A 27,590-nucleotide genomic window follows, 5' to 3' on the forward strand; every position below is an offset into this window, starting at 1 on the left:
CGCCTTATTAATTCGATAACTCTAATATTGAAGTAGTCAAAACGCAAATTAGACAGTATAGTTTACATCCTATCAGAATTCTCGGATCACACGTGATAAAAATCGGAATAATTAATTTCTTCCGTGAAATTCCTACACGCTTGACTCACGAAATGCCGAAATTTTGCAGGTAAGGGCCACAACTCACTCGCATCGGCATGACATGCCGTGGGAATCGTTGTTGCGTGTGCAAGTCACACGTAGTCGGGTCCGTCATTGTCCGATCGTGACTGTTCAGGACGTGTTCGCCCGACGATTTTTCAGGGAACGCGGGAAGGTTCTCTGGCTCGTTTTGGCCGAGTGGATAAAAAGCAGGATAAAGGAGGTCCGTTACTTTCAAGGTGTCAAGAAACACGCGTTCCAAACTGCTATGGAACCGGACTAGGCAGCTTTCTCTGGTCGTTGTTTTAACGCTGATCGGGATCAGATCCTTAAACTAATCTGTTCGACTCTCGTTGGATCGTTATGGATGGAACTGGGAAACGGTTCGCTGAAATCAACGTCAAAACCCGAGGAATCCATCTTTTCGCTAGACAGCATGAAAGGTCAAAGGGTAAAAATTCGTCGGAATTTATCGGAATTTATCAAAATTCGATGAGCAGCATTCGATCGGAATACCGATAGCAACGTTTTGAACCTGCTTGATTTCAGGGAATCGATTCCACGCGAGTTTGTACTTTTGCACTTGGACCGAATAGACGTTGGTTTTTCTCGATGTTGAATCACGCGACGATTCGTCGCATGATTGTAATTTAGTGTCGATGTACCTCGATGTTCAATAAAGGAGGAACAGGCGGAAGGAACGTACGCGCGTGCTTCGGGCGGATCGATTTAACCGCGCGTGTACATCCTCGTTGTGTTTAGATGTAATACGCACGTTGAGAATTTGAGCAATGTAATTACGATACCTGGAAGAGCGTTGAATCGAGCTTATACACAACCGTGACACTGGCCTAAAAATACGTTAAAACGCTAAAAGGGGGCTTAATCGAGTTAGAGTGCCAAAACGAATTTATCATTGTCCATCGATCGACGCGAGCATGCTCGAGAACTGACGCGTAACATCGTTTCTTCGTTTTATTAATAATTCACCGTTCGTAACGGAATGTGTTCGTGTTTAGTCACAAATGGAATTCCAGAGAATTGCCAATTATTGTCGGGAAATTAAAAGAAATAAATTAAAAGAAAATCGGGCAAGAGTAAATTTCTTTGGAATTGAACGAGTGCGACGTTGTCCAGCGGTTGCTGGACGAAAGAGTTATAGCTTACTTGGCCCCCGCAGCGATGGGAGAAATTGGGGATGATAGGATGAAATTTTAATCGTTGACAGGGGGACGAAATCGACGTTGCGTTTTATACAATTTTTCGTCTTCCCATATTTTTTTATTTGATAGGAGGCGTTGTTACGAGTGGAAGATATCGTTGAAAGTGTAAGAGAGATGGTGTAAGAAGATGTAAGGGTGGTAAGATCCGCGAAGAAATGGTATACGATCAAAGATGGCGCCTCGAAGCTTCGTCGCGATAAATCGTAACGCTTGGAAAAAATTGTTCGGTTGCCCCGGTCTGTATCAATGGTACAAAATTCGAGTGGCCAATTCGCATAGTTTCTCCCTGTTCAGGGTACTTCTGGATAGATCTTAAGCTCTTTATACACCTCCCGCGCGTTTTATTCGCTTCAACTTCGAGCGACTCGTCTGACTTTTTTACAACTTCGAACGACTCGCGGATATATTGACCATGCATAATTAACATACAGCGTATTTGACAATAATTAATCGATATCGATCCCTCAGATAGTCTTACACGAGATCAAGTGTCGTTCCACGATACGAATTTCGATCCTTAGTCGTGCCAAATGGTTCGCGCCCCTTTGCCCCCTGATTTTCGTAATTCACCGTTACTTTTCGCGCGAAATTGCAAGTTTCGAGAATCAGTTACACGACACCGAAGTCGTTCAACTGTACACGGTCTTATACACTTTCCGATTCGTTTGAATTATTAACCGAGGACGCTATACAGCTTCGGGTGTCTCTTTCTTGAAATGTTCGATTACGTTCGTTGTCAAATTTCTCTTCTATTCGTTTCACGAACTTTAGATCTCTCACGAAGCCAAGGTTAGGTGTTCAGAGTATCGCGCACTTTGAGATTTTACGACGGCGTTTGACGATTGCGAAAATTAAAAATTGTTATCCTTCGATTACAGAAAATTGAAAGAAATTGTATGGATGCGTTGTCTAATTATATAACACATGCAAGAGAACATAAAAATGGGAAAAATGTGTAAAAAAACGAAAAAAAAAAAAAAAAAAAAAAAAAAAAAAAAAAACGGAAAAAAAGAAAAAAGATGAAACATTGTTGGAACGAATGTCTCCGAAGGGTGGCATCGTTTAACAGGGGAGAGCCGGCGACGCTTCGAACGATTCAAGACTGACTCTACTAACCTCGAAGTGCGAAGCACAAAGTAACGAAGTAACTCGAATCGTACAAACAGCCATCGAACCTACTCGATCGACGACATCGACGCGATACTTTTCGTCAGAAGCGAACGAGATCCTCATCTCCGATCCTCCTGGCCGGCTCGAACCGATGCAAACGATCACCGATTCGCTCTGAGATTATCATAGAGATAGAGACACCTTTTCGATGTGTACATAATTATCGACATACCTGTACGTGTGATAAATCGCTGTTTGCAAGCCTAGCCAGCTCGGAAGCAAGGTACAATCTGTCGCTAGCAAAAATTGTTGGCCGCGTACGGGGCTTATATTTTGTTTATCGGTGTGATTTCTATTATCGTAGCGAGACGCATATACGTGTTTGCGTGCGATTGAGGTCGATTGAGTGCCTGTGGGAGTGGAGAGAACGGGACGAGGGGTGACGAGAGGGTCGCGTGTGATAGATATTTGCCTTTGACTTTGCGTTCGCCTTTCGGAACGAATTAAAACGAATTAAAAGAAATCGATTTAATCGCGGGGCGACGCGTGCAATCATATCCGTTGTGTCTGTCGTTGTGACGCGTGTGAGTGTGCGGGACGTGGAGCCCGAGTCGTATGGGGTGCGATGATAATCGTTTCGCGAGGGTGCGACCGCGTGTATAGGATGAACGGGACGATCATTTCGCGATGATTAACGCGAATTAACGCGAAAAATAGGAATGCCCGACGAATTCGATGAAATATCGTCACGATCGTCCCACGTCTATCTTGTCTCGTAGCGAGCGTGGTATCGTGCGAACGTGGATCACTGATCGATGAGAGTGAACCAGGAAACGAGCGTGGTGTTAAAAGTCGAATTATTATTTATTGTAGCTACTTAAGGTACGTGAAAGTACGCCAGACGTATCGCGATTGATACCGTGTACGAATGCATCTGTGGTATATTTCTAGTGTGCAATAAAACAAAAAAAAGAAAGGTGTCATGTATTCAGCAACGATCGCGTCCCGTAAGTTATTGATTAATGTTGTTAAGTGTCTAGAAGCAAGAGATACGTAACTGCGTATAAAATATATTTGTATTATATGTACTCCTTCCTTCCCACTGGTGTCGTTATTTCGTTGTTTCCCGCATTCTCGTGTAGCAATGACCATTCCATCGCGTCGTTTAATTCCCCTCCTCACTTATGGCCGGAGAAAATGAATAAAAATATTATTCCTCACTGGAGCGAGAATGGTGGCAGATGGATTATCCGAGAGGCGAAGATTCGAAGAGAAAATTGCTCTTGGATGACCGATGAATTGTAATTTGTTCGATTACTCGAATCTTTATATTTGATGATTCATTTCCATTACAGTTTTCTAATGCCTGACACGACGAGAAGTTTACAGACAGGTGAAAATAGCGTCGATATCCTTGGGATATATCAAACAAAAAAAAAAAAATAAAAATAAAAAAAAAACGAGTAAAATTTATTAATATCATTACATCGATACAATAGAAGAATATTTACGACTATGGATCACACCGGCTGCTGTGGTAAAGTGACAATTTACGGTAACGTCTGTTAAGTATGAGACTTTTGATTAATCTATTTCTATAGGATTAGTATCTTCGTCAGTGTATACTTAAAAAAAAAAAAAGAAAAAATATATATACGTGTGATTTTCTCTTAAATTCTATTTAAGGAAGTACATTGTACGAAGAAAATATGCTCTAGCATTGAATACTTTGGTAAATGTCCATTCTTTGCTTTCGTCCTGTAACTCCTGCACGCTTGCATTAATTTATTGACTAGACATTCATTTACGTAACTGTGACAGAGGTGTGTGTGTCGAAATTTGCATTGCCATGATTTTACGTTCACTTACTTAAAATGTACTTCTCGATAACGTAAACTATCTTTCCTCTTATAATAACGCACTAATATTACTCCTATACAAACTCTCATATATATATATGTATATATAAACATTCTCTTTTTGAAACAGAAAATTTTTCAAAAATTTCACATCCAATTTTTATACTCTCGTGCAAAATACCCGGTCGAAAAAGAACATCGTACGAACAAACGACACTCAATCTCACTTGCAAACTGCAAACGAGTAGAGTCTTCTAGATTTTACCGGGTATTTTATAGCATCTTGAAATTTCACGAATTGAAAAATAATATATGTTCGTTAATACGATACGTGCACCACGTGCGATAATATTTATGGAATGCTGCTCGCTCACCTCTTTAACGCGATTCGGCAATAAAAAAAAGAAAAAAAAAGAAAAGAGGTAAGAACCTCAATTCCTGACATTATTTCGTGACTCAATCCCATTAAAAACCTTCGACATCAAGTACGGTACTTTTTTGGGGGAAAAACTAAATCGATCGGAGGAATATTAAAATACCCGAATATTACAGCGATTAAAATTATCCATAAAATGAACAATGTACAGTAACGCAGAAACTAAACAGAAGAAACACGAGCATTCGATGCAAATTGTACACGAAGGGATCAGCGAGGTATCGATCTCAACGCACCTGATTTGTTCCTCAACGACTCACTGCGTCATCTTGAAGATTCCCCAAAGGGAAGCGGTTCCACACTGAACCCATTCCGCTTGAAATACTTGGACAACAGTCTGGAAACTGTCTCGAATATCTTCCTAATTATCATCAGCCAGGATAAGTTAAAATTTCGTCGAAATTTCGATAGTTCGACCAATTAACGAGACGTCAAGGCAATGGGTCTCTGCCAGTCATTTGTGATTCGATGAAACTTCGCAGCGCGATTACTCGTGTGTTTACCAAGCGAAGATCTTCCAACGTTCTCGAAGAGTGTGCAGCTCAAACCTGGCTGACATCGTGACTCTTGAGCCGTTTCTGGAAGATCGTTCGCTGAAGCCTGTCTCAGACCGACACCGCCACAAAATGAGGATCGTGTTCCTCGCTGACGGGTGTGGAGGGTGCCTCGGTAATCGGGGTCGACGGATCACCACTGCTCCCCTGGTGGTCTGTGGTACCTGTCAGGTGTTAGAGAGTCCATTTCAATCGTGTGGATCATCAACATCAACCTAAACTGATAGGAGGATACTACTCCTGTCAAAAGTTGTTGATCAGCTATAATAACGAGCAACTGACTGCTAAAGTAATTACGCCATTGCTCAAAGGTTTGGGATCGCTTAGACAGTGGACATGGAACTGTGGATTTCTTAATGGAGAAGTTACGAATTTGTTTTATTTTTGATTTAATTTAATTTTAAATTTTTCTTTTAAATTATTCATTTTAACTGAGGAAAAGATTCCATTAGAATTTTTAGTTTGTATTTACTTGAACTGTTTTAATGGTACTATTTATAACGATGCATAATTCAAAATGGTAATGGGAAAATGAAAATGGATGATTATTTAACAAGGATAAGAAATTGAAAAATAGTAGTCTATAATATTTAGAGGCGAATGTCTCTAGAAATAGAAAAAGAGACGTGATATTTATGAAATAAGAAATTTCATAAATTTGAAATATTAGAGATAATCCCAAACCTTTGAGCTACCATAGATATCTTAGAAATATAGAAACCAGGATTCCCCTCTTCCGTTTCTCTAACATACAACAGTTTCCAGTTCGTTTCCAGTTACTGTTTTTGAAAAACTTCTTGCAAGGAAAAGTATAATAAATTACAGTAAACTATGAATGACTAGGTTATGAAATCATGGAGTAGATTATAAAAGATTACACTGATTAGATCAAGGAATGCAACCGATTAAGAGATTATAGCGTGAGTTACAACACTGATTAGGAAATAATAGGGATTTGTTACGTGAAGATACAAATAATTTTAGATGAATGCTAATTCGATTGTTCGAGTCGTCTTTAAGGATCGATTCAATTTCAATTTGAAGCTCATGTGAGAGTGCCCTATTTGTTACGAGGCAACGAAGAGATGATCGAGAGATAGACCCGTAGGGCGTTCCCCGTGGGTCTTCTTTATGGACCTTTTAATTTCTCGTTAAACGTGTCACGGGGAAACCTTTTTAAGACAAACAGGCTCAGCAGTGGATGTTAAGTTACGTCTCGAGAACGAAAAATACATGGACAAACCACCCATCGCATTCTTTAGTTGTTGAAACTCTTAACAGTGAGACACTGGTTAATTGGATAGGTTCAATTATACGCTACAATAAATAAGTCACGCAATTGCGACGAGTGGTGTCTCCTATTTATTTAAAAATGCAAAACCTGTTAAGACATTATATTTGTGACAGTATAAATATCATCATTAGTAAAGTACTGCTAAATATTAAAATACAATGTATAAAAATAAATAATCCTTCCGTAGAATACGTCAAATCTCTACAATATCGGTCCCACTTGCGTGACTAATTGATCCCATGTCCTCTAAATACCTAATTTGCGTGTCGGATTGACGAGACTCACCAGTGAACGAGCTCGATCGGCTTCTGGCTGGCCAACAGATCTTGCAGAGGGGTTTCAGAAGGCGGAACCTCGGCCGTGGCATCCTCAGTAGTACGTAGATGTATGGATCCAGGGTGAAGTGAATACAAAGAAGGACATCGGCAGCCAGGTGAAACATACGAATCAGTTTTCGCGCGAGTAGTGCCTTCTGAGGTAACTTCAGCGCGAACTGTGCCAATGGGATGGAAACCTAGAGAAACAGCGATGATTTTGTTAACCAACACCCTGTGTTGCGTCACAGAAGTAAATTTCCAATTCTACTGGATTTTACACTGCATATAAATAGCGTTATTAGCGATGTTATCCCGATAAAATGATCAATATGATCAGTCAGCCATCAGTTTCGATGCGTTCATCGATATCGAAATCGAGCTTCCACGCGATAATTACTATTCCAAGTCGCATAATTATGGTATTACGAGTTGGGAAGGACCCTAGCAAAGGAAACAGTATTAAGAGCGATATCGGGTTCGGCTTAGGCGTTTAGGGTATCATCTAGAGTGCACGCGGACGGACGGATGACCACGTGCAGCAATTGTACGGATGAGATATTTATGACCGGGTCAAGTGCAAGCAATGAACGAAAGTCTAGGAATGCGTCCGAGTGTCTGAAGTACCTGGCCCATCAAGGGCTAGGTCGCCTGGGAAATGAGCGATCAACGAAGAGAGCTTACGTATGAAAAGAGAGAGTGTTAGACTTTAAATAAGAGTGCAAGGGCGCGTGCTAGTCAGAATGCGTATAGTCGAGACGTAGTGAGTAGAGAATCGTGTGCTTGAGAGTTAGAGTTGAGAGGAACTTAGTGTAATATTTTAGTTTAAATAAACCTGCTTTGTTATTAAAAAGGAGTGGTTGTTTATCAGACGCGCAGATCTCTGTCAGCATAGGATTAATCTAGCAATAATCCTGCATAATTATATCTCGAGTTAATCGTAAGATCGCTAAAAACAGCGTAGAGTGACAAGCAACATAGTTCACGATAGAATCAACAAGAACCCACGCGGTTAGGGTGAACGTCAGAAATACACTGTCTACGACGATAGACGTGGAAAATTTGCCTCGTCGTTTATCTAAATCTTTTCACATCCGGCTTCGATCGCAAAGCCAACATCGACGCGTTACAAAAGATCGATCGTTCGCGAACGTCGCGATCGATCGTACGTGAGGATATTCCAAACCGAATCGTCGAGTTTAACCTTCGTCCCTGGCGGCGGAAATGCGTCACGTTGGCAATTTTGCGCGAGCAAATCGTTCCATTATTTTCATCCGCCACCTTGGAGCCGCCCGAGGATCGAGAACGAGCAATTCCATGCAAGCTCGAGAAACAAGCTCGACGAGAGGATCGATGGATCGGGCTGGACTCGAGGAGAACCTGAGAGTCTCGCGAGGACGACAGAGTGGAATAAGATGCTGTGCGGATAAGGAGATGGAAACATTTAATGCTCGTGAGTATGCAATCACCGTACCACCGAGTGCATTGTTCGATGCGATTGTATTCTTGCCGGCAGGATACACCGTGATTACATTGAATTAAAAATTCAGGAATGCGAAAGCTCCGAGCGATGACATCGATTTCTTCGCAGCGACATGGAATTTCCTACCCTGATTCCCGAATTCGCGTTACTTCCGCGTTTGTGCCAATGAGAGTGACTTCTGTTCGCGAAATACTACGACATAATCATCTAGACATCGAGGTGGTAAAATTAGTCGAAGATATTTTCTTCGCGGAAAAATATCCATTTTTATTTCGAGGAAAAGTAATTACTCGTTAATTGATGTAATATCGATTACATTGGGTTTCGTAGCGGTGAAATTGAATTAAGCTTCGTTCGATGTATGGTGAGGAATAGTTAGATGGGTACTTTAGGGAAGATACATGGTGTAGAATGAGAAATGTTGATTCGCTTTTAAAGTCCCGTCACGGCCGACACGAGCGCAAATTTTATCGATGTTTCGACGGCGTAGGAGCAAATACTACCGACGAATGTATCTTCGGCAAACGCGTCACGTAAACGCCATTTGCCTCCATAAATGAGAGTAACCGGAAACTCTTTCGTAGAGACTTCCCTTTCGCGCGGTTCGTTGGTAAAATATACCATCGATGATGAGTCAAAATTACAACGAGATGAAGGAATGCACGGATCAAGAAATTAACTACGATTCAGTCGCCGATGTCGCATTTGAGGGAACATAAATCAATCTTTTGAAGAAACATGAGCAAATCGATATAAACACCGGTTGATATTTTCATATGTATATAAATTTCGTAAGAAGTCCTTTAAAATCTTGCAGCGTTACATAAAAGCTTGCAAAATCGAAGAAGTGAAAGCAGCTAAAAATCAGTTTAACACTGTATAAATTTACGCGGAAAATAAAGTAAAATGGACTATTGCTTCATTTTACATAAAATTAATTAGTGAAATTGTAAAATAATTATTTAAAAAATTAAAATTACCAAACGCTGGTTTTTAATTTTTGTGAATGTAATGTCAACTTGTGTAAAGATCTAATTCATTTGTTACACGATATATTATAATAAATATATACTATATATATGCAGATATATTCTCTAGTATCTAGACAGCTGCGAATCCTATCTAACGGGTCGTCTGTATCCAAAGTGTCCGAAAGCGGAAGAACCCGAAGCGGCGCATTTTATGAATTCTAATTAGCTTGCCAAAAAAACGCAGGCATCGTTTAATTGGCCAGGGCGTTCCGCCGGGAGAGAATTAATTGAATCAATTACTTCCACGATCGATTGCTTACCATTTGTGGCATCCAACAGACAACAAACGATATTGATAGTACGGCCATCAATCTTGCGAATGCCCTTTCCTCGGCGGTGGTGACGATTTCCGGTGCTGGCCCCGTCACTGTCAAAAGTGGTTTCGCTCTTGAGGAAGATCTCGTTACCCGCCGGAGAACGCCAGCTTTGCGACTTAGCCTGCTCAGTGCTCTAGATACAGCTAAGTTGCACCAGACTATCGACAGGCAGAGGACCGTACCTGCCATTCAAAGGAACGATTCAATTTTTGACGAAAAAATTACTATAGAAATAATTCTGAAATTGTTCAAAATTTACAAACTTTGCTTCCTTTTATGACAGATTATTATAACCAAGATATATGAATTTCTTATTTGAAATAGTAATTGTACTAATGTTGCATCATTAAATCCAACTAATGAAATAGCGAATAAATGAAAAAATTAATTTACACATAGATTGTTCTGTATTATTTTCTACCAAACGATCGATTTTATACGAATAGGGTTTGAATCACCCAGCTCTCGGCTCATTAAGTTGTCATGTCAGAATCGAAACACGTCCAAGGATTTATCGGTCGCGATAACATGCCATACTCACCGAAAAAGAACCAGACGTAGGCGTAGGCAATATCAGCCGGCTCGGTGGCTTCTCTGTATCGAACGCATTGTTCACCTTTGTAGTACACGCCAAAACCCATAAGCGGCAGGCTTGTCAACGCCAGAGCTACCAGCCAGAGTACTAGCATGCAACGTACAATTACCGGGTACGTCACCTGCTGGAGAACACATGCGTGTCACAGATTGAGTAGTACCAGTATCAGGGAATATTTTTTCGTCCACGGAACAGGCGATTTCAACACGCGCTATACTCCTATAAAATTTACGCTCTACGCGAGAAAGCTAGCGCAGACCAACAGGTGATCCCTAACGTCCTAGTCCTCCGATTCTTCATCACCATCGCATTGTGTCATCTTGTCGATAGGAAAACAAATGTAGAGAACAAATAGCTACACCAGTTCCATCCGAATACATTCGACCACGTGTCCCATTTCGACACCTACAATCGCATCGATCATTGCCCAACCACGCGACGCAAAGTCAACGAACCTGGCTGACGACGCGTGGCGAAAAGCAATCGAAGAATATCGATTCGATTCTAATGGACCATCAACGGCTGTTACGCCGAGTAATCGGTAAATAGAAGAACACCGAGGGAAGGACCATGGGTGTTTCATAAACGTTCGACGTCCTCTCCTATGTGCCAAGTGAAATCCTGTGAATGACGAGCAAATATATAGAAGTTTTTGTTTTCGTCTCGGACTCATGCAACTTAAAATAGGCGAACTTCTGATCTGCGTCACTGTACTTCTAGGGCTACTCGAGAGCCTCAGACCTTGTTGATGATCTTAAATCTTATTTTAGACGCCATTATTTTAGGGACAGGGAAAATGCGGAAAAGGAATTCGTGATCGAACTGTGATATCGTTTTTTCGGTGTTCAATACACGATTCCCGTTCAAACTTTCGAAACCCAAACAAAGGAAGACTAGCTATTTGCAGAACGGAATACTATATCGTTCTGACATGTCACGTCTAATTGTAAGAGTAGTTATTCGTGGAACATGCTGCTTCTGGGATTTATGCGAGCAAAGGCTCACGGGAAATGGAACTGTTTTGACACGATAATATAGGTGTTTGGTTTATAATAATAGACCACCAAACGACGAATCACGAACAAGTAGAAAGATAACATTCTGCTTGGCAGAGGAGTGCGGAACCTTAAATATCAGGGCAAATTCGTGAGCCTGTGATACAAGTATCGGTAAAATAGCGTGTGTGTGGTTGGACGAAAACTTTCGGCAGGATACAGGACATTTTTATTGAAATTGAACCGGAATCCCGAGGGTTTTTCATCACGTAGGATTACCCCAACGTTCAATTTTATCTGATCGAATCGGGTACTTCAATTTCTGGACTGTCTTATCTGAGAAGGTAGAAGTAAAGCGGGAGAGCATAAAGAAGACTCACGTGGGTTTTGATACCTTAAACTTCCAAATTTCACCCTAAAACTTTATGAATTCCCATTAACTAACTTCTTTCGGAGAATTAGCCACTGTAAATCTGAAGATTATGCTAACATTCTAGAACGTATCTTCGCGTCATATAATATTTCAAGTTTCTGTATACAATCGATTAGTCTACTCATTGTCCCTTGGTATTATTTAATTAAAATGATCTACGATTATTCTAACCTAAACTTTTATATATTTCACTCGAGTACGAAGGGAAACTTGGCGAGTAACATATTTTTCGTGTCATATTTTTTTATATTTACGGCTAAAACAAATATACGAACATCATCGCTCAAACGTCGTCTGCTCCTTGAGAAATGAGAGAAGGGATGAAACCTTCATCGAGGATTTTCCGTCGTTCTTTTACGGAGGTGGTTAAGTGCTTTCGAGGGAGAAGGTCTTTTTACGACAGAAACTGGAAGCATGTGTGTACATGGTACATAGACAAGCCGAGAAAACTAGAGAAAACTAGGGGAAACTGGAGGAAACTTTCATAATTGCTGCCATCAACCATGCTTCTTTTATTGTACCTCTCTTTTCGGACATGTTACCTTTCGAAAAGTAATTTCGTGACTTCACGACCGTGTAATAACTATATGTTTCGCCTAACACGTCCATAGTCGAAAACCAGAATATTTCGGTGATCATAATTGAAATATTTTTGTACTTGACTTGACAATTTTGACTTGTTTCGAAAACGGGACTTCATTCGTATGTTTAAAACTTAGGATTTTGAATGTTAATGAATCACTGGTGGATCAGTGGATTTGTGACGCTGGACCACATATGGATCAGTGAACCCTAGACACGTTGATACTCCTATTAATTGTGACGCACAGGCTTCTGACATTTTGGTACACCATTGGGTGCTCTAAAGTAACCTAGAAACCTTGAATCTGATAGACGAGTAGCTATGGTCAACAAATCGCATTATTGCTCTTCCTATCAAAGGAGGCGTTGTTTAAGGGGAGCCGAAATCGGGAAGCTTGATGTTACAAGTGTTAAGCCTGAGATATAAATGACGACGGAGATTGAATCATTTCTTCCTTGTGTGATGCAACGTTTACGAATGCCAAGAATTATTTATGATATGTTTGGGATACTAGGATATTATTATAAATTTTAATCTAAATCATTTCACAATATTTAGAATACAAATATTCATAATTGCAACTATTTCTACAATTTCCTCCTTCATTATTGAGATAATATCAATGGAAATGTAGATAGCTATTTAAAAATAATTTTGTGATAAAGAAATATAAATAAATTTACGGAAAATTTTGCTAAAGGAATAATCTTCGATTAAAGTATAATTTCATGGAAAATATTATTCCAAAATTAATAATCTAGCAAGAAAATTAAAAAATAGTAATTCCTTAACTTTCTCCATCTGAAAGTAACTTTGCCCTATGCATTAACGAACTAACGAATTCTCTGATATGTAATCCTAATGTTCTATTTCCTAATAAAATCAAAGAATGCAAGATAATAATTTGTTTCTTAATTTCACTGACAGGAAGAAGATAAGCGAAACATTGCTTATATTTGCTTTACAACGGGAAACAAATTTCTATAGTCATGTTTTCGCATCTCCTTACACGATATCTAAGTTGTCTGCATCATTTCGGTACAAGCAACGATCATCGATGGAGCATAATCGTAAATACCTTTCAGAAAGAAATAATACTGTTTACATAGAGCTATCTACACTAAACTTGTTCATTGATAAATAAAATAAATATATGACATTTTATCGTTCGATAAATTATGAAGATGGTATTCTAATTTCTAAATCCTTTTTCTATCTAATCGATAATAAACTTATTACAAAATTCTACTTCGTCGATTATTCTCTTCGTCTCAATCAGCAAACTAAGAATATTAGCGATTGAAATTGTTACAAAACAATATCATGTCACTTAAACATAATGTAACACTATTCGCGATCAATTACGATTATCGAACACAATATAAGACAAGGTTACCCACTGTGACGTTAATGGATTCTCTATGCAATGCAATTGAACAAGAGAACTAGTAACCTTTATATTACAATATTATCCCGAAGAAAATTAAAAAATAAATTTCCAGTGAAGCTTTAAATTTCCATTTATCTAGGTACCATTTAGGTACCATTCACGTTAAGTTTTGCATGAATTTAAACGAAGAATAACTATTCCTTTGCATGTGCTTGAAACACCACCGACTTAGCACAACTCTCGTTTTCCATCTTTCGCTAATTGGTCCCAAGAATATCCATGAGAAACGTCTGACGAGGAAAAATTTCGTACGTCATAGACTCGTATGGACCACGACTCGAATTTTCGACCGATCTCCTAACTTTTCATTACCGACTATGAGTGCCTCGAAAATTCATTCCGCGAGGCACTTAAGAAGCTCCGAATCTCGTCTTATATAACCAGATTTCGTGGAAAAGCGATAGAATGGGTGCTATTTTTCAATCGTTAGCTCGTTCGATTTTCGTTCGGCATTAGAAGCGAAAAATGAAACATTGGTCCTGATTTCACGCGAAAATGCATTCTCACACCGTGAATCACTCGTCGTCGATTCGTGAACACTGTTTTCACGTACACGCGATGATGGACGTTGGGCACGAGCTATAACCACGGAAATGGGTTTCGTATAAAATTATCGAAAGATAATTTTACGCGTTGCTTAATCATTGATCCAGTTTACTTTGGCTGAGTCCGTCGAATCTTCCTTTTCTTTATTTTTATCGAAGTTATCGTGGAAACATTGTCGTAGTGTCATCGAAGTACCAATGAAATGTCGTTAAAGTACCGCAGAAGTATTATCAAAGCTATTTTTCCGAATGAAAAACCATTTAGTATATAAAAGTGAATGTATGGACTATGTTGAAGAAGTTGGATAGAAATAGATAATCCTCGTTCATCCAGATGCTATTAATCTGAAATAATCCGTGGTTCGTGGACTTTATAATCATCCGTTTCATTCCCTGCTTCTATATCCTTGAGGCTGCCCCAACGCGACCAAAGCGAAGGTGAGATCTATCATATTACAAATTTATAGCACATTGGGGGTATTCGAAGAGTTCCCTGGGGTGGTTCCTAACAAGTAAACTGGATTTTCTAACTTTCCTTCCAATCAGCTGTGAATTGACAGCCTGATTGTGGCCTATTTTTGACGTTGCTTCGTTAGAACGGACGTGTGACATATGTATGTGTCATAAAGTGGACAAAGTTCTATTATGGAGTTTGTTATAACTTTCCTTCCATGCCTTTGAAGAAAATGCTAGCACCGTGTGGTCGAGGTATTAATAGAAAATTGGACAAGGTGACAGCACGTTCTTTCAAATTAATTAAAAGTTGCAAGCATGCAACTTGCATGACATTCGATAAGCGATCGTCGTTCGTGGAGATTATTTCAATTGTCATCTGACAGCTACAATATAGCCATATAGAGCTTTAACGAGAATATCGAATATGAGTGTAAACGTACATCGCAATAAAGATAACGAAAGAGGCACATAATTCATGGAGATGTAATTTGACATTAATAGACGATATTCTATCAGAACCTCATATGCTTCCAAGTTTTTAACGGACTCTATACGTGCGTAAATACACGTATCTCCAGAAGAAGGATAGAGACTCAGTGAATGACCATACAGTGCAGAAGTGTGGTTTACATTAATTTCACTGACCCTGAATCCGCTGTCTGCCCCAAGTAAAGATACGTGCTGAAGAAATCGAGATTCGAGAGTAGTAAAATTAGTGTACTTTCATTATCACTTTCATTACGCTTAGATAAAATCGATATTTTATTATTTTTAAATATTTATTATACAACGATGTCTAAAAATTGAATATTTATGATTATTATTAAAACAAATATCACAGAAATATTTCCCTATGTGAACAACGGAATTGTGTACCATTTGTGCAAATTTTAATCGAAAAGTATAATCCGGAAGAGGAAGGCTCATCGTCAAAGTTTCTCAACGCTTAATTGAAATCGAGGCCAGTGAAATTCACCGATTGCCGCGTCAAAAATCAAACAATGTACGAAGACATCGAAGATATTTAAATACCTAGCGTGAAGCATTGAATGAACGACACGTAATGATTGAAAACAGCATAGGCGCGTGGCCATATTTGGGTCACAATATGGGTCACGAATTTTTCACCGCGACGCAACGAGTTCAATTGTATTCAACGACGATAAGGAGCACATGTTTCACTCCCAGACCGAACGTGATCATGGTATCAGCACGAAAATAAATGTCTGAGTCTGTTAGATGTTTGTTAGACGCGAAATAATTAGCTGTCCATGGTCACGTAGTTCCTCCATTTTCTCAGAAATAGTTTAATGCCTGTCCAAAGCTATCACTTGTTATCATTATCGTGGGAAACTCAACATCCGCGCGCCTTCACTGACCCATGACCTTTAATCATGGTTCTGTAATTCATACAATCCCGAGTTTGTACCAAAAAATAGCGAAATATCGTTCAAAAATTCTATTTTTTAAGTCTGCAGATAATTTGTTACAAGCATGGCGCTACAGGTAAAATTTCGTTTAAAGAATAAGCGAAGATTTAATATTAAACACACCGTGATTAGGCTAAACCAAATGATCGTTTTTAAATTTATCTACAAAAATAAATTTTTCTTATTTCATTGTTGCATTCCTCTTATTCCATTCCTTTTAGGACTCTCTTCTCATTCTTTCACCCACAGGACCTAATAGAATAACGCCAGAAGGAAGCAGGGTGTACATTTTGGTAAACCGAATGCATTAGAAGCACTTGCTTCGTACCCTGTTAAATAATTGTTTCCGCTGCGTTTTAAGTGGTCGTAGATTGATTCGAACAGATCGTTGGATCAAAGTGACGGTGTTAATATTCGCGTGCTGTCTATCCTGATAGCGTAGATACAACGACTTGCGGTTCCCAAGAATTTCAATGCGAATGTCTCCCCTATCGTCGATTCTGTTAACCAAGCACGTACTAATTCAATGATCGGTACTTCGGAATAAAAGGGGCTAATGATAGCGTTGCTTCCCAGTAAGAAAATAGCTTATATCATTTTTCAGACTTTCTTATCGAAAAATATTTGCGCTTATTCATATTGATGAAAGAGCCGCAGTCAGAAATACCGATTCAATATTTCCAATGAGTAACCTCACAGTTCTAATCAGTTCTTACGACTGAATTTTTTAGAGTCCACTTCCTTAAGTGATAATATAAAGACGAAGTTGTACTTACACAGATAGCAATTTTTATTCGTTTTTAATCTATAAAAAGAAAGATATAGATTTTCAGAAAAAGATACGAGGAGGATATAAATTCTTGTAAGATATAAATTTTCAATATCGCAGAAGTATCGCAGCGTATGTAATAGCGACGAGCTTGAAAAGTTTGACGACACGTTCTCCATTAATAACCACGCGTAAACATTTTGGTACAATAGCGCACGAGTTATAACAATGTCAATAAGACATTAAGCAGCACTGTCATTTACAGTTGATATTCACACCAATTCTAGCCAATGGTGTCTATTGAAAAATGGGTCAGGTCCATGCTTCGAGTATGCTCTATGTAACGTGACCCTTATCACGTGGAGATAAAACCTATGAGGCTGGTGCGTCTACGTTACTATGGTATTTTTCTCCCGTTTATCTCTACAACGCATGAAAGTTCCAACTAGTCCTATGAATAACAATCCTAGTAATATTTCTGGTAATAAATTGTTCCTCGACCGATTTTGCCCCTCGGCTTCGTTTACAGATTGCAGTGTCAAAAACTATTTTGTGTGCAACCATCTGTTATCTGATTTAGATACTTTCCCTTACAATCGGTAGTTTCTTTATCAAATCGTGTGATCTATCGACTGTTTGCTATCGACTGGTATACTCGAAATATCTTTCAAAATTTCATGAAAGAACATTGAGAAAATTCGTGGAGATATCGACCGTGTAAATTAATTAATAATTACTATTCAGATAAGTCCAAGACTGGCAGAAAATTGGCAATTCGTTAGAAAAACTTGTCCAGTTGCGAGAACTCGAACATTTCCAAGATCGTAGTATTTATCTGTCTGCAATGGCTGTAAAAAGAGCTTGGCGCCTCCTGCGGGTTCACGTTCAACGCGAGAACAAGCTATCTTGAATATCAATGGCCAACTGGGAAAAACAAAACCTTTTTTCGTCTAAGCATTTACCTTGACCCTTCGTATCATGCGTGTACGTTGTCCTCTGGTAATATTTGAATACAATCGAGACGATATTACTAATCCTATGCAACCGGGGATCTGGCACCAAATAGTTCGAGAGTGTCAACCGAGACTTAACGACGAAGAGAAGAATATGAGATAGAGGGAAAGTCGAACGATAAGCCTCTGTCAATACCAAAGTCAATGCTGGTCGGTCATTTGAAAAGGTTTATCAAGGATCTTGACTTACCTTCTGATAAACGAAGGGCCTGGTCAAGGCTAGCCACCTTTCAGCTGCCATCACGATGGCTACGCAACCACTGAACAAACCAAAGAGCCTCCATACGATACGAAGGGAACAAAATCCTCTCGTGGACATCACGCTGCCCACATAGATCGTGATATACATCTGCACCAACATCCCTAACAATGCGACAAGATCGTTGATCGCCAAGCAGCGTAGCATCAGCAAGTGTTTTCGATTTCTCCTCTGCAACAGTTTAATTCGATTACTTAACGATAATCCCAATTACCAAGCAGTTATTATAATTATTCCGAGAATATCTTCCAATATTTCTTGCTCTCTGATACGTTTAATTCGTAGTTACTTTTTGTCCTCAAGTTCTTCTCAGACCAATTGCATCTAATACTCATTAGATCGTATGCTATTTCATTTTCATGCATAAATATTTGCCGGGAGGTGCAGATAACGGTATCTGCAGCGATTACTATCGACAATCAATTATGTTTCTTGGAAAACCTCGATATATTATCCCATGATAATGACTATAACTAGACATAGTTTCTCTGGTTTATCTTATTATCAAGCAGAAATTATCGACAAGTTTATATATCATTCGAATTTGTTCCAAAGCTGACTGTTCTAACTATCCCGACCAGTTAGTTAATCGTAATGTGCAATGAAAGCGTTATTACCTTATCTCGATGAAAAAGAATGACTAGAGCCGACACGTTGCCGATCACGCCGGTTATATACACAAGGGTGAGCACCACCTGAGAGGCGAAAGTCACGTGCCGTTTTGTCGGGTTCAGAACTACGCTGGGTGCCATTAGGGTCGAGTTCATCGTCGAATTCATCATCGACAAGGTTTCGTTCCAAACCTCCATCGAGGTAAGCGACATTTTTCAGGGCTCTCGTGTTTTACAGTTCGTATAAAACGTCGATCGATAATTCCACGTGTGTATTGTATCTAAATCGCAGCCGAGTAATGTTCGTATCTGAATCGATTCGCGGCCTGTCTCAAACGGAAGTCTCGAAGACACAATCGACGATGCAACGATTCAGAGACCTCATTGTTTATATGGATCGTTCACTCTAATCCACGCTGATCTCCAGCGATCGTCGATTCTCACGGTGCTCGCCTATCTTTCCTTTTCCTCTATGCAAATGGCGACTACCGCAGATACATCGACTCGAAATTTTCCTCGCTAAAGCATTATTCCGCGACGACAATTTCCTAGGCTGTTTTGTTGATCTTCAGCGTGTGTACCGATGCAGTTATCGTGTACCTTTGGTACTCTATTATCGTATCGCCCTCTTATTTCTCAACAGGCGCTGTTGCTGTTTCACAGGTCACCGCCTCTAGTTTCTCATGAAACTTGACAACGTTGTAGCTGGACCCTTTTGTAAGACTACCTGCAGTCCCGGGCCCTTATTGAAGTCAGGCTGCATGTGCAGCGGGCCACAGCCGACACAGCGGTCCGACGAGTCGCGTTCGTCGATCAAGCAGGACAACCGAAATAATTCTCTGTGAAACCAGTTGCTACGCCTAGATTAGTTATCTTCTCGTCAGCCCTTCGGGTCGAAAGTAACATCGAAAAATTTTACCAGTGAAGAAAGTGGAAGGGTGCAACCGAACTTCAGAGATCCATCCAGGAGACGCCAGTTGGAGCACTCTTCGTCATTCGTTGGGCGGTAAGAAGACAATTACACAGATCTTTGCGCATTCAACTTGTGCCTCATCGACTGACTATCCTAAACGATTTGACCGACTGTCGACGAAATTGTGCTTTCCAATTCCCTTCAAACCTCGGTCACCGAATGCCAAGTGAAATCGCTTTGTCAATAGCTCGACACGTTCTTCTCGTCTCTTCTTTAGAAGATACTGCTGGAGAATTAACTGTGCGAACCTGCGAATCCTCCAATCGAACCTGAAGATGTGGAAAAGTGGAAAAAACACCTCCACTACCTCCTTCGACCGCGAGAGTCGTCGCCTCACTGATCCAAACCACGCGGTCGCTTCCAGTTTTGTTTACAATCGATGGGCCCCCTGCCAGTGCGTCTGCGCCGAGTTTTGAAGTTGGCGTCTGTTTGGCGCCATATTTTCGGGACGCTATTGTCCATGGATTTATTTTATACACACGAACTTTTATCATTGTAAAATTCATTTCGGATGACTGTAGAATGGACCGATACAAACTGCAATTTCAGGTAAGAAAGTGGAATTTTATTAAAAAATAATTTGCCTTTCGATTTATGAAGTATAGTAACAATAATATGAGATATACGAAGCAATATTAAATAATAATAATGCACAGAACACCTACACAAGGGAAATACTCAAATACACCGACCTAAGCCTTGAAATTATATTTATACGAAAAATGGATAACAAAGATACATGTAATATAAATAATTTTATCAGCTATAAGGACTGTATACGTATCATATAACAAATAAATTGGCTAAACGTGGAAATAAATACACAAGCGGAATAGTAGCGGAAAATGAACATTTCTAATCTACGATGGGGTAAAAATTTATACGATAACATTCAGAAGAAAAATGATAAAGAATTCATTTTAATTTTATCGCTACCAACACCGACCGTGCGAATTTTATCCCCTAGGATATATTTAAACAATGCTTACGATACGTAAGAAAAACGTCCTATAACAAATACCGTAATTAGCGTTTCGCCCGATACTGTTACAGAATCAATACGAAACGTATAAATTTATCGTGCGTAAATGCATAAATACGTACTTAACACATTGGACGCAGCATAATTTCGTCGGTATGCAGGTAGTTGATAAATAATGCATCGTACATATATTTTTCGTATACAACGCGGCACATTCGCCATTCGCACTGATAAATAATTTCAAGCACGACAACGATAAACGTTCGACGCGTGTGCTACGTACACGCACTCCTCTCAAGGATGCAGGGTAAAGTGAACAGGGACTCTATGCGTGAATGGTGTGCAACTCTGCATAGATTAGCCAAGATTTGGAATGAATCCAGGAAAAGCGGTGACACGATAACCAAATTTTTTTTTTAAGCTTCTTACATGCAGCTTCGACTATTTTTATTATTTGATCCAAGTTCGAGGTACGTATTAATCTTAATCGATAACCTAAGCAGCTTATGACATTGCTCTGCCCCTATACGAATATATCTGTTTCTCCCAGTTAGGAGAAACTTCTTTATCATATCGTGATTCATACATTGAACTTCATAAAAATGATTTTCTCTTGCAGACTTCGTGATTCATTTCGCTATACGTACTATATCTTCAAACGTGAGAAAAATTGGAAGAAGGAAGAAAAATACTAATAGAAAGCAGAACATATGCATTTGCGTCGCTGCATAGAGGTCGCCACAAGTTCATCGAATTATCTCGAGGTGAACGAACTATTATGTGCCCACGAGACGACCAATAATTGATGTCCTTTTTATCCAATTTATTACCGGGAACTGGACATAAAACTTAAGCCGGGTTAAATATTATGGTAACGTATGAAACGTCGATTTTGTAAGTTTCGTTAATAATTCGCAACGTTGAATCGCGTGCTGTCTTAAGAGAAAATATGTACAGTTAACCTTTAATTAGCAGCCGATTAAGATCACTCACTTCCGGGAAAATGGTTTTTCAAAGACACGTTTAGCTCTCGATGCAATATAGATGGGCCACAGTTTCGTTTCTTAGTACAGCGAAACGAAGTTAATTAAATGTCGGACAGAGGAGGTAGTGTTATGATCATTAACGAGTAGCTTTTTTCTTTCTCTCGCTATCAATGAAGACCGCCGACGAATAGCAAATCGCGTGCTCTTAGAAATCAGAACGAAAGTTATGCAAGGCAATTACGCCGATTAAATTGAGCATGCAAAGTTCATTAAGCGAACACTGCTGAAGGTACTGTGAATTCTTTCCGATTGGTTTCGAATTAGATCAAAAATTACCGAGATTTCACGTGGTGATAGTCGACCTAGTTATCCATCATATCGGAATCGTCCTGTTCAATGCGATCTTTCACCGTCCTTCTTTTATTCTTCCCTCTATTGCCTCTGTTCTATACATCCTCAAAAATATCACGTTCACGTGAAACTTCGTGTCGGCCATATAATACGTATTACATTGTAGACTCACGCGACGTGCAGTTTCGTTAGTTGTGGAACATAAGTTGGCACCAGATGCAAATAACTGCTCGGAGAAGCAGATGTTCGGTGCAAGGCGAGACGAAATTTAAAACGAACCACCATCCTGTCGAATCAAAGTAGACCGAGTCGCACACGTCGACGTGTACCAAAGGGCACGACGAAGGGAACAACGGGTAATTTCAGTAATTACAATTTACCATCGAGACAAGCTCTTGTCCTTTTCCTCTTTTCACGATTGGTTCACCGGGTCTCATAGAATCAATTGAAAGAATAATTGCGCGGGCGTGGATCCCCGCAGCGACTCACGATGACCATTTCCCGGTAGTTTGACGTATCGGCGAGGAGCACCGATGAAAAGCCCAAATTGAAGCGATTCGAAACGTCGGTGGCTATTTTTAATACGCATCGATCATGAGAGAGATGATCTTTGCGAATGCAAAGCGTACATCATCCGCATTCGTACGATAAGAGAATGCGACGCTTATAACGAAGGTTTATCTTTAGATGGAGATGCATAAACATACAATGGGTAATACCGAAACTAACGAGGAAATTAATTTAAATAAAGCAAGCCCAATCGGCGCCATTCTTGCATAACGATCGATGCTGCTTTTCCGATACGTGCCATGAATGCATTGCATTGACTCCTGAAATTCCTCTTCGAGGTATGTTCAACTTTAAAATAGTCGAAACACGATAGGAATAAGCAGTTGGTGCAGTTTGGTTAAAATTACAGGAAATGAAGGTATTGTCTTACTGAAGGTTAAGATGCACCGCAGGTGCGCGAAGATCAAAGAGGCTTCCACTTCACCAAGTTTGAAATGAGTCGGGGATTAAATTCGAGAGAATTTGGAGTTTCTCGACGGATGTTCGTGTGATATAAATTTAATATCGCGAAGGCACACAATTGAGTGACAGTGACCTCTGAACTTTCGGATATATATGGCAGATTGCTGTATTTCTCCACGAAACACGTAAAGTCCTAGCGGTTGTCAAGTGAGGGTCAAGAGTTACGATTTCGCTTCGAGATAAGTGGGTATATATAAATATTACGTTTGTTGAGAAAAAGATAATGGATTCGTAATTATTTTCGCGTAACTGTTTTGATAACACGATAAATTTAGATAGTTTACAACAATTTCTGTTTCATATCGATGAAAATTGTTCTTTTAAAATATAGCAAATTAAAATGTCGCGTAAATCAACTCTTCCGTCCTACGAATTTAATTTGAAATATACTTTCAGGATAAATACTGAATGTATTAAAGATTCTTTTATGTCACGAAACTTTCAGATAATCTTTTTCGGTGGAGTATTCCTATCGTACGATCTTTATTTAAAATCTGATTAGAATGAACGACGAGCTACTAAAAATTCCTGACATTGGAAAAGGGCCAACGGGGGTATAATTAGACCACGAAATGATCACTCTTCTGATAAACGCTACGATTGTAATTATGTCCTTTGAAACGAGCTTCCTTCGTTACATTTCATGTAAATGTCCTGTCTGCCTCTTATTAAAATAATTATAGAACACGTATTGTTGTCTGAATAAATTTTATATAAACTATATATATCTATATTGAAATTTCAAGGGCCTTTGGGTCAGTTTACAGTAATCACATTTTGCTTTAGAGTAGTATTCCATTGTACTGGCTGGATGAAAACACATTTTTCAAGATCTGTGTTATAGAATATTTTTGATAATGAATGAATAAATTATTGATAATAGAAAAATCAATATGAGAAAAATGAAATCTCAAGGAACAAGGTAAGCGTGAAATGAAATAACCTCTGTACATAACCTCTGTAAAGTTTTTGAATTTCAATTGAATAACCTCATTTCTACTCAATTTATAAAGTAAGAAATCTAATTTTTATGCTATCATTCCTGCATCTGACAGTTTTAATTTCTTTGACTTTGTTTTGATGTCCATTACTATTCTACACATATTGATCTTTAAGCAATAACCGATATCATTTTTGAATTCAAGGCGAGGACAGTTAATGATGGAAAAGAAGACAGACAAAGGTTAAAACGCCAATTATGATACAAAATTGAAGCCAGAAATAATATATGAGTGCAGCTAATTGTAACATATACAGAAGAATTAAAGGTAAGTTCAAGAAGATTATACTTACAAGAAAGAAACTAAAAGACCTATACATAAAACTCAAACAAAAAATAAGAAACTACTTACATACTTCCACCAATTTTCAGATATTAACAAAGATACTAATACTTAGCAAGTTGGAAAATAAGAAACTTAAAATAAAGCTAGCATACAACTATATATGCATACAAAATTTAATATTACAACGAATAAAAGAAATATAGTATCTTTAAAGATAACTATATTCAGCGATGAATTATTATTATTACAATATTTGCAGGAAATATACTAGTATACAATATAATGTACAATACAAACTAGTATATAAACTTGACATAACATAAGGAAATTGGTACTAAGAATTTACACGCAAATGTACCTCAAAAATTTTTCATAGTGCTTTGATGATATCCTAAAACTCAAAAAAAGAAAAGGGTACTATCTTCAAATGAAAGAATACTAGAAGTTTCTACGGTTCTTTGAAATATTAAGTATTGATTTACCTTTGTAATTATTCTGAAGAAACATTTTTCATAGAATGCGTCAACATATTTCTTCACATACCACAAATATGCAAATACCTTCTACAGTTAAAGTTCCTGGACTTCTTAGTTAATAACTAAAATTAAACTAATATTTGGACGAAAATATCAAAGCACGTGCACGACTAAAAGCAAACTGAACAGAAATGGCGGGAAATGGAGATTGAGCGCCGCACTGCGCCAAAATGTAGCAAACAGTAAATTTAGAAAAGGTTAATTTGAAGAAAAATTTTTAAACGATTTGCAGTCACACTACTCAATTTTGCACAGGGTACGACAAAACCGAGGAAAAATTGAGAGAACTATAAGAAAACTATTATTCCCAAGCTATGTTAACTAAATATCTATTATAAAATATCTAACTAACTAAATATAATATTAGAAATCTAGACTCGATATTAGGAGACACGGTTTACCTCTCTAATTTCGAATTTTAATCAGGATTTTCAGCAAGAGGATACCAGTATTTTTTATACTATTTTTAATATTATTTTTGTCGCTATACTCGCTACTTTGCTTTATTATAACTTACACGAGTTATAGTAGATAAATGGTATAAACCTCAATGAACGCTATTTTAATTAATCTACATATGGAAATTATGTGTATATAATATAAATAGAAGAGGAATGTTAACCTATCACTCGCCTTTAACCTAATATGTGATAATCTACGACAGCACGATCGCAGCCAATTAGCTCGTATTACTTGCTATATAATTTATATTTGTATCACAACTATTAGCTATAGATGACACAACTATAGAGTGATACAATAAGAAATTATATGTCAAATAATAACGATTGCCCAGGTCCCACCACGAGGAGGTGCTGCGAGTGGAGACCCACCCTAACCACGACCCATCCACCCACCTTTTGCGAAAAACTACTAATATTCAACTATATTTCGTTTTTGATGCACGTTTGCAAAACGTTCAATTTTTGATCGCTGTGTAAATCGAACATCAAAAGAATTTAAGCAAACAGCCGACGCGGAAGACTAAACCTAGAAGTACAAGATAAATTGAACCTAGAAATAAAAGATGAATTAAACCTGGAAATAAAAGATAAGTAAAACCTGGAAACAGAAAACAAATTAAACATAGCAGAAACAGATAAATTATGTGAGATAAATTATGTGCATTAAAAGGATAAAAATAAGTGTAAGTGTAATACAAAGAGCAATATTACTTAATATTACCCACTACTACTTAATACTAACCAATACAACTTAATATTACCCAATACTACTTAATATTACCCAATACTACTTAATATTACCCAATACTACTTAATATTACCCAATACTAATTAATACTACCCAATATTACTTAACACAACCCCATGCTACTTAATACTATCCAATACCACTTAATACTACCTAATACTACTTAATACTAAAAATTTTACTTAACTTAAAAATTAATGTGTTGGCACTGATCGTAACTTACAACGAACTTGATCATAATCATAATTTAACATGAAAATATACAACCATAAATTATAATTAATTTCAGAGTAGACAACCAACAACAATAGCAACCAACAAAGAAAATCCAAAGATAATGAATGCACAGAAAAAAAAAAATATGGTTGCCAATCTTGAGTAATCCAGATATTTTGGAATTCCAATAGGAAATTCCATAGGGAGGTCAAGAGTATTTTTCACGCTTTCCTATCAAATATCAGATGGATTTCTATAGGACCACTTATCACAAATCTATAGACTTTTATACAACCACCCTATTACACACCTAAAGAGTATTTATATAACCAACCAGACACACATCTCGAGAGAATTTCAGACATCCTATTTACGTCTGAAACTAAGGATTAAATCAGAAGAAACGGAAATGGGACAGTTTATGGGAGTTTCAAACACTCAGATTGATTCCATTGTCACCATAATGCTTCCTGAAACACAACACCCTGCAAAAGACGATAATAAAACAATAATTAATAATAATTTCTATGATTATATATAAAAATTGAGGTAATAATAATAAATAAATAAATGAGGCTCAAACACCATTCCACTTCAAATCATTTCCTTTCAGGAATATTATATCATCTCTGAGCCTCTGACATACTCACATAAATTCAAATATTTGTAATGGTTTTAAACATGGTGATATGAAAGCGTTGTAAATTAATAAATCTGAAACAAACTTAAATACTGGATTAATAGTTGGGGAAACAGAACAAAACAATGATTCCTGAAAGAAGATACGTCACATATTAACAAGACTTTCAATAACATATTTTGTTAAAAACATGCGATTGAAATAATCACACTTTTGCCGCAACTAATTTGCATTTATATTTATAAAGAAAACTCAATAATTTTCCCGAACACGAAAAAGAGAAATTTTGCTTTTATTAGATCTACGAAGAGTCGAATTACAGAGACAATACGATTATTATGCAAAATAAAGGCGCATCGCGATTGAATTTTTTTTAAAACAAATAAAAATTCGAAAATTAATAATATTAAGAATTATTGGAAAAAGGATAGAATGAAACATTTAAAAATCATTGAAATGTAACTGAAATAATTAG

At 38.1% G+C, this 27,590-nt stretch overlaps 2 protein-coding genes and 1 long non-coding RNA gene across 7 annotated transcripts in view; 2 read left to right on the top strand and 1 right to left on the bottom strand.

Moving 5' to 3' along the window:
* The window catches only part of LOC108547616 (rho guanine nucleotide exchange factor osg-1), a 63,390-nt gene extending 59,814 nt beyond the window's left edge, over nucleotides 1-3,576 (top strand). For all 5 annotated transcript variants that reach the window (XM_017900204.1, XM_017900206.1, XM_017900207.1 and 2 more), the window contains one exon: nucleotides 170-3,576. The gene's annotated coding sequence lies outside the window, so the exon portion shown is untranslated. The remainder of the gene's footprint in view (nucleotides 1-169) is intronic.
* Nucleotides 3,577-5,218: 1,642 nt separating this feature from the next.
* On the bottom strand, nucleotides 5,219-19,426 carry LOC108547617 (prostaglandin E2 receptor EP3 subtype). Its single transcript, XM_017900210.1, has 6 exons — nucleotides 18,908-19,426; nucleotides 18,222-18,461; nucleotides 10,304-10,478; nucleotides 9,706-9,944; nucleotides 6,903-7,131; nucleotides 5,219-5,487 (listed from the first exon to the last, which is right to left on the bottom strand). Exons 1-6 carry the CDS (start codon nucleotides 19,112-19,114, stop codon nucleotides 5,375-5,377), a joined length of 1,203 nt encoding a protein of 400 aa, XP_017755699.1. The 5' UTR covers nucleotides 19,115-19,426; the 3' UTR covers nucleotides 5,219-5,374.
* A 6,109-nt stretch (nucleotides 19,427-25,535) lies between these two features.
* On the top strand, nucleotides 25,536-26,873 carry LOC108547618 (uncharacterized). The gene is made up of 2 exons (XR_001890217.1): nucleotides 25,536-26,194; nucleotides 26,549-26,873. It is a non-coding gene; the product is annotated as an uncharacterized LOC108547618 (long non-coding RNA).
* Nucleotides 26,874-27,590: the final 717 nt, after the last annotated feature.

The sequence above is a fragment of the Eufriesea mexicana genome, unplaced genomic scaffold (genome assembly GCF_001483705.2).
Source record: "Eufriesea mexicana isolate 0111107269 unplaced genomic scaffold, ASM148370v2 scaffold1137, whole genome shotgun sequence".
Lineage (NCBI taxonomy): Eukaryota > Metazoa > Arthropoda > Insecta > Hymenoptera > Apidae > Eufriesea > Eufriesea mexicana.

Excerpts from the sequence above, each read along its gene's own strand:
- LOC108547617 (XM_017900210.1), bottom strand. The coding sequence starts at position 19,114 with ATGTCGCTTACCTCGATGGAGGTTTGGAACGAAACCTTGTCGATGATG. Across the intron at positions 7,132-9,705 it reads TCTGTTGGATGCCACAAATG|GTTTCCATCCCATTGGCACA; the intron begins GTAAGCAATCGA and ends CTGTTTCTCTAG. Across the intron at positions 5,488-6,902 it reads CCGATCGAGCTCGTTCACTG|GTACCACAGACCACCAGGGG; the intron begins GTGAGTCTCGTC and ends AACACCTGACAG.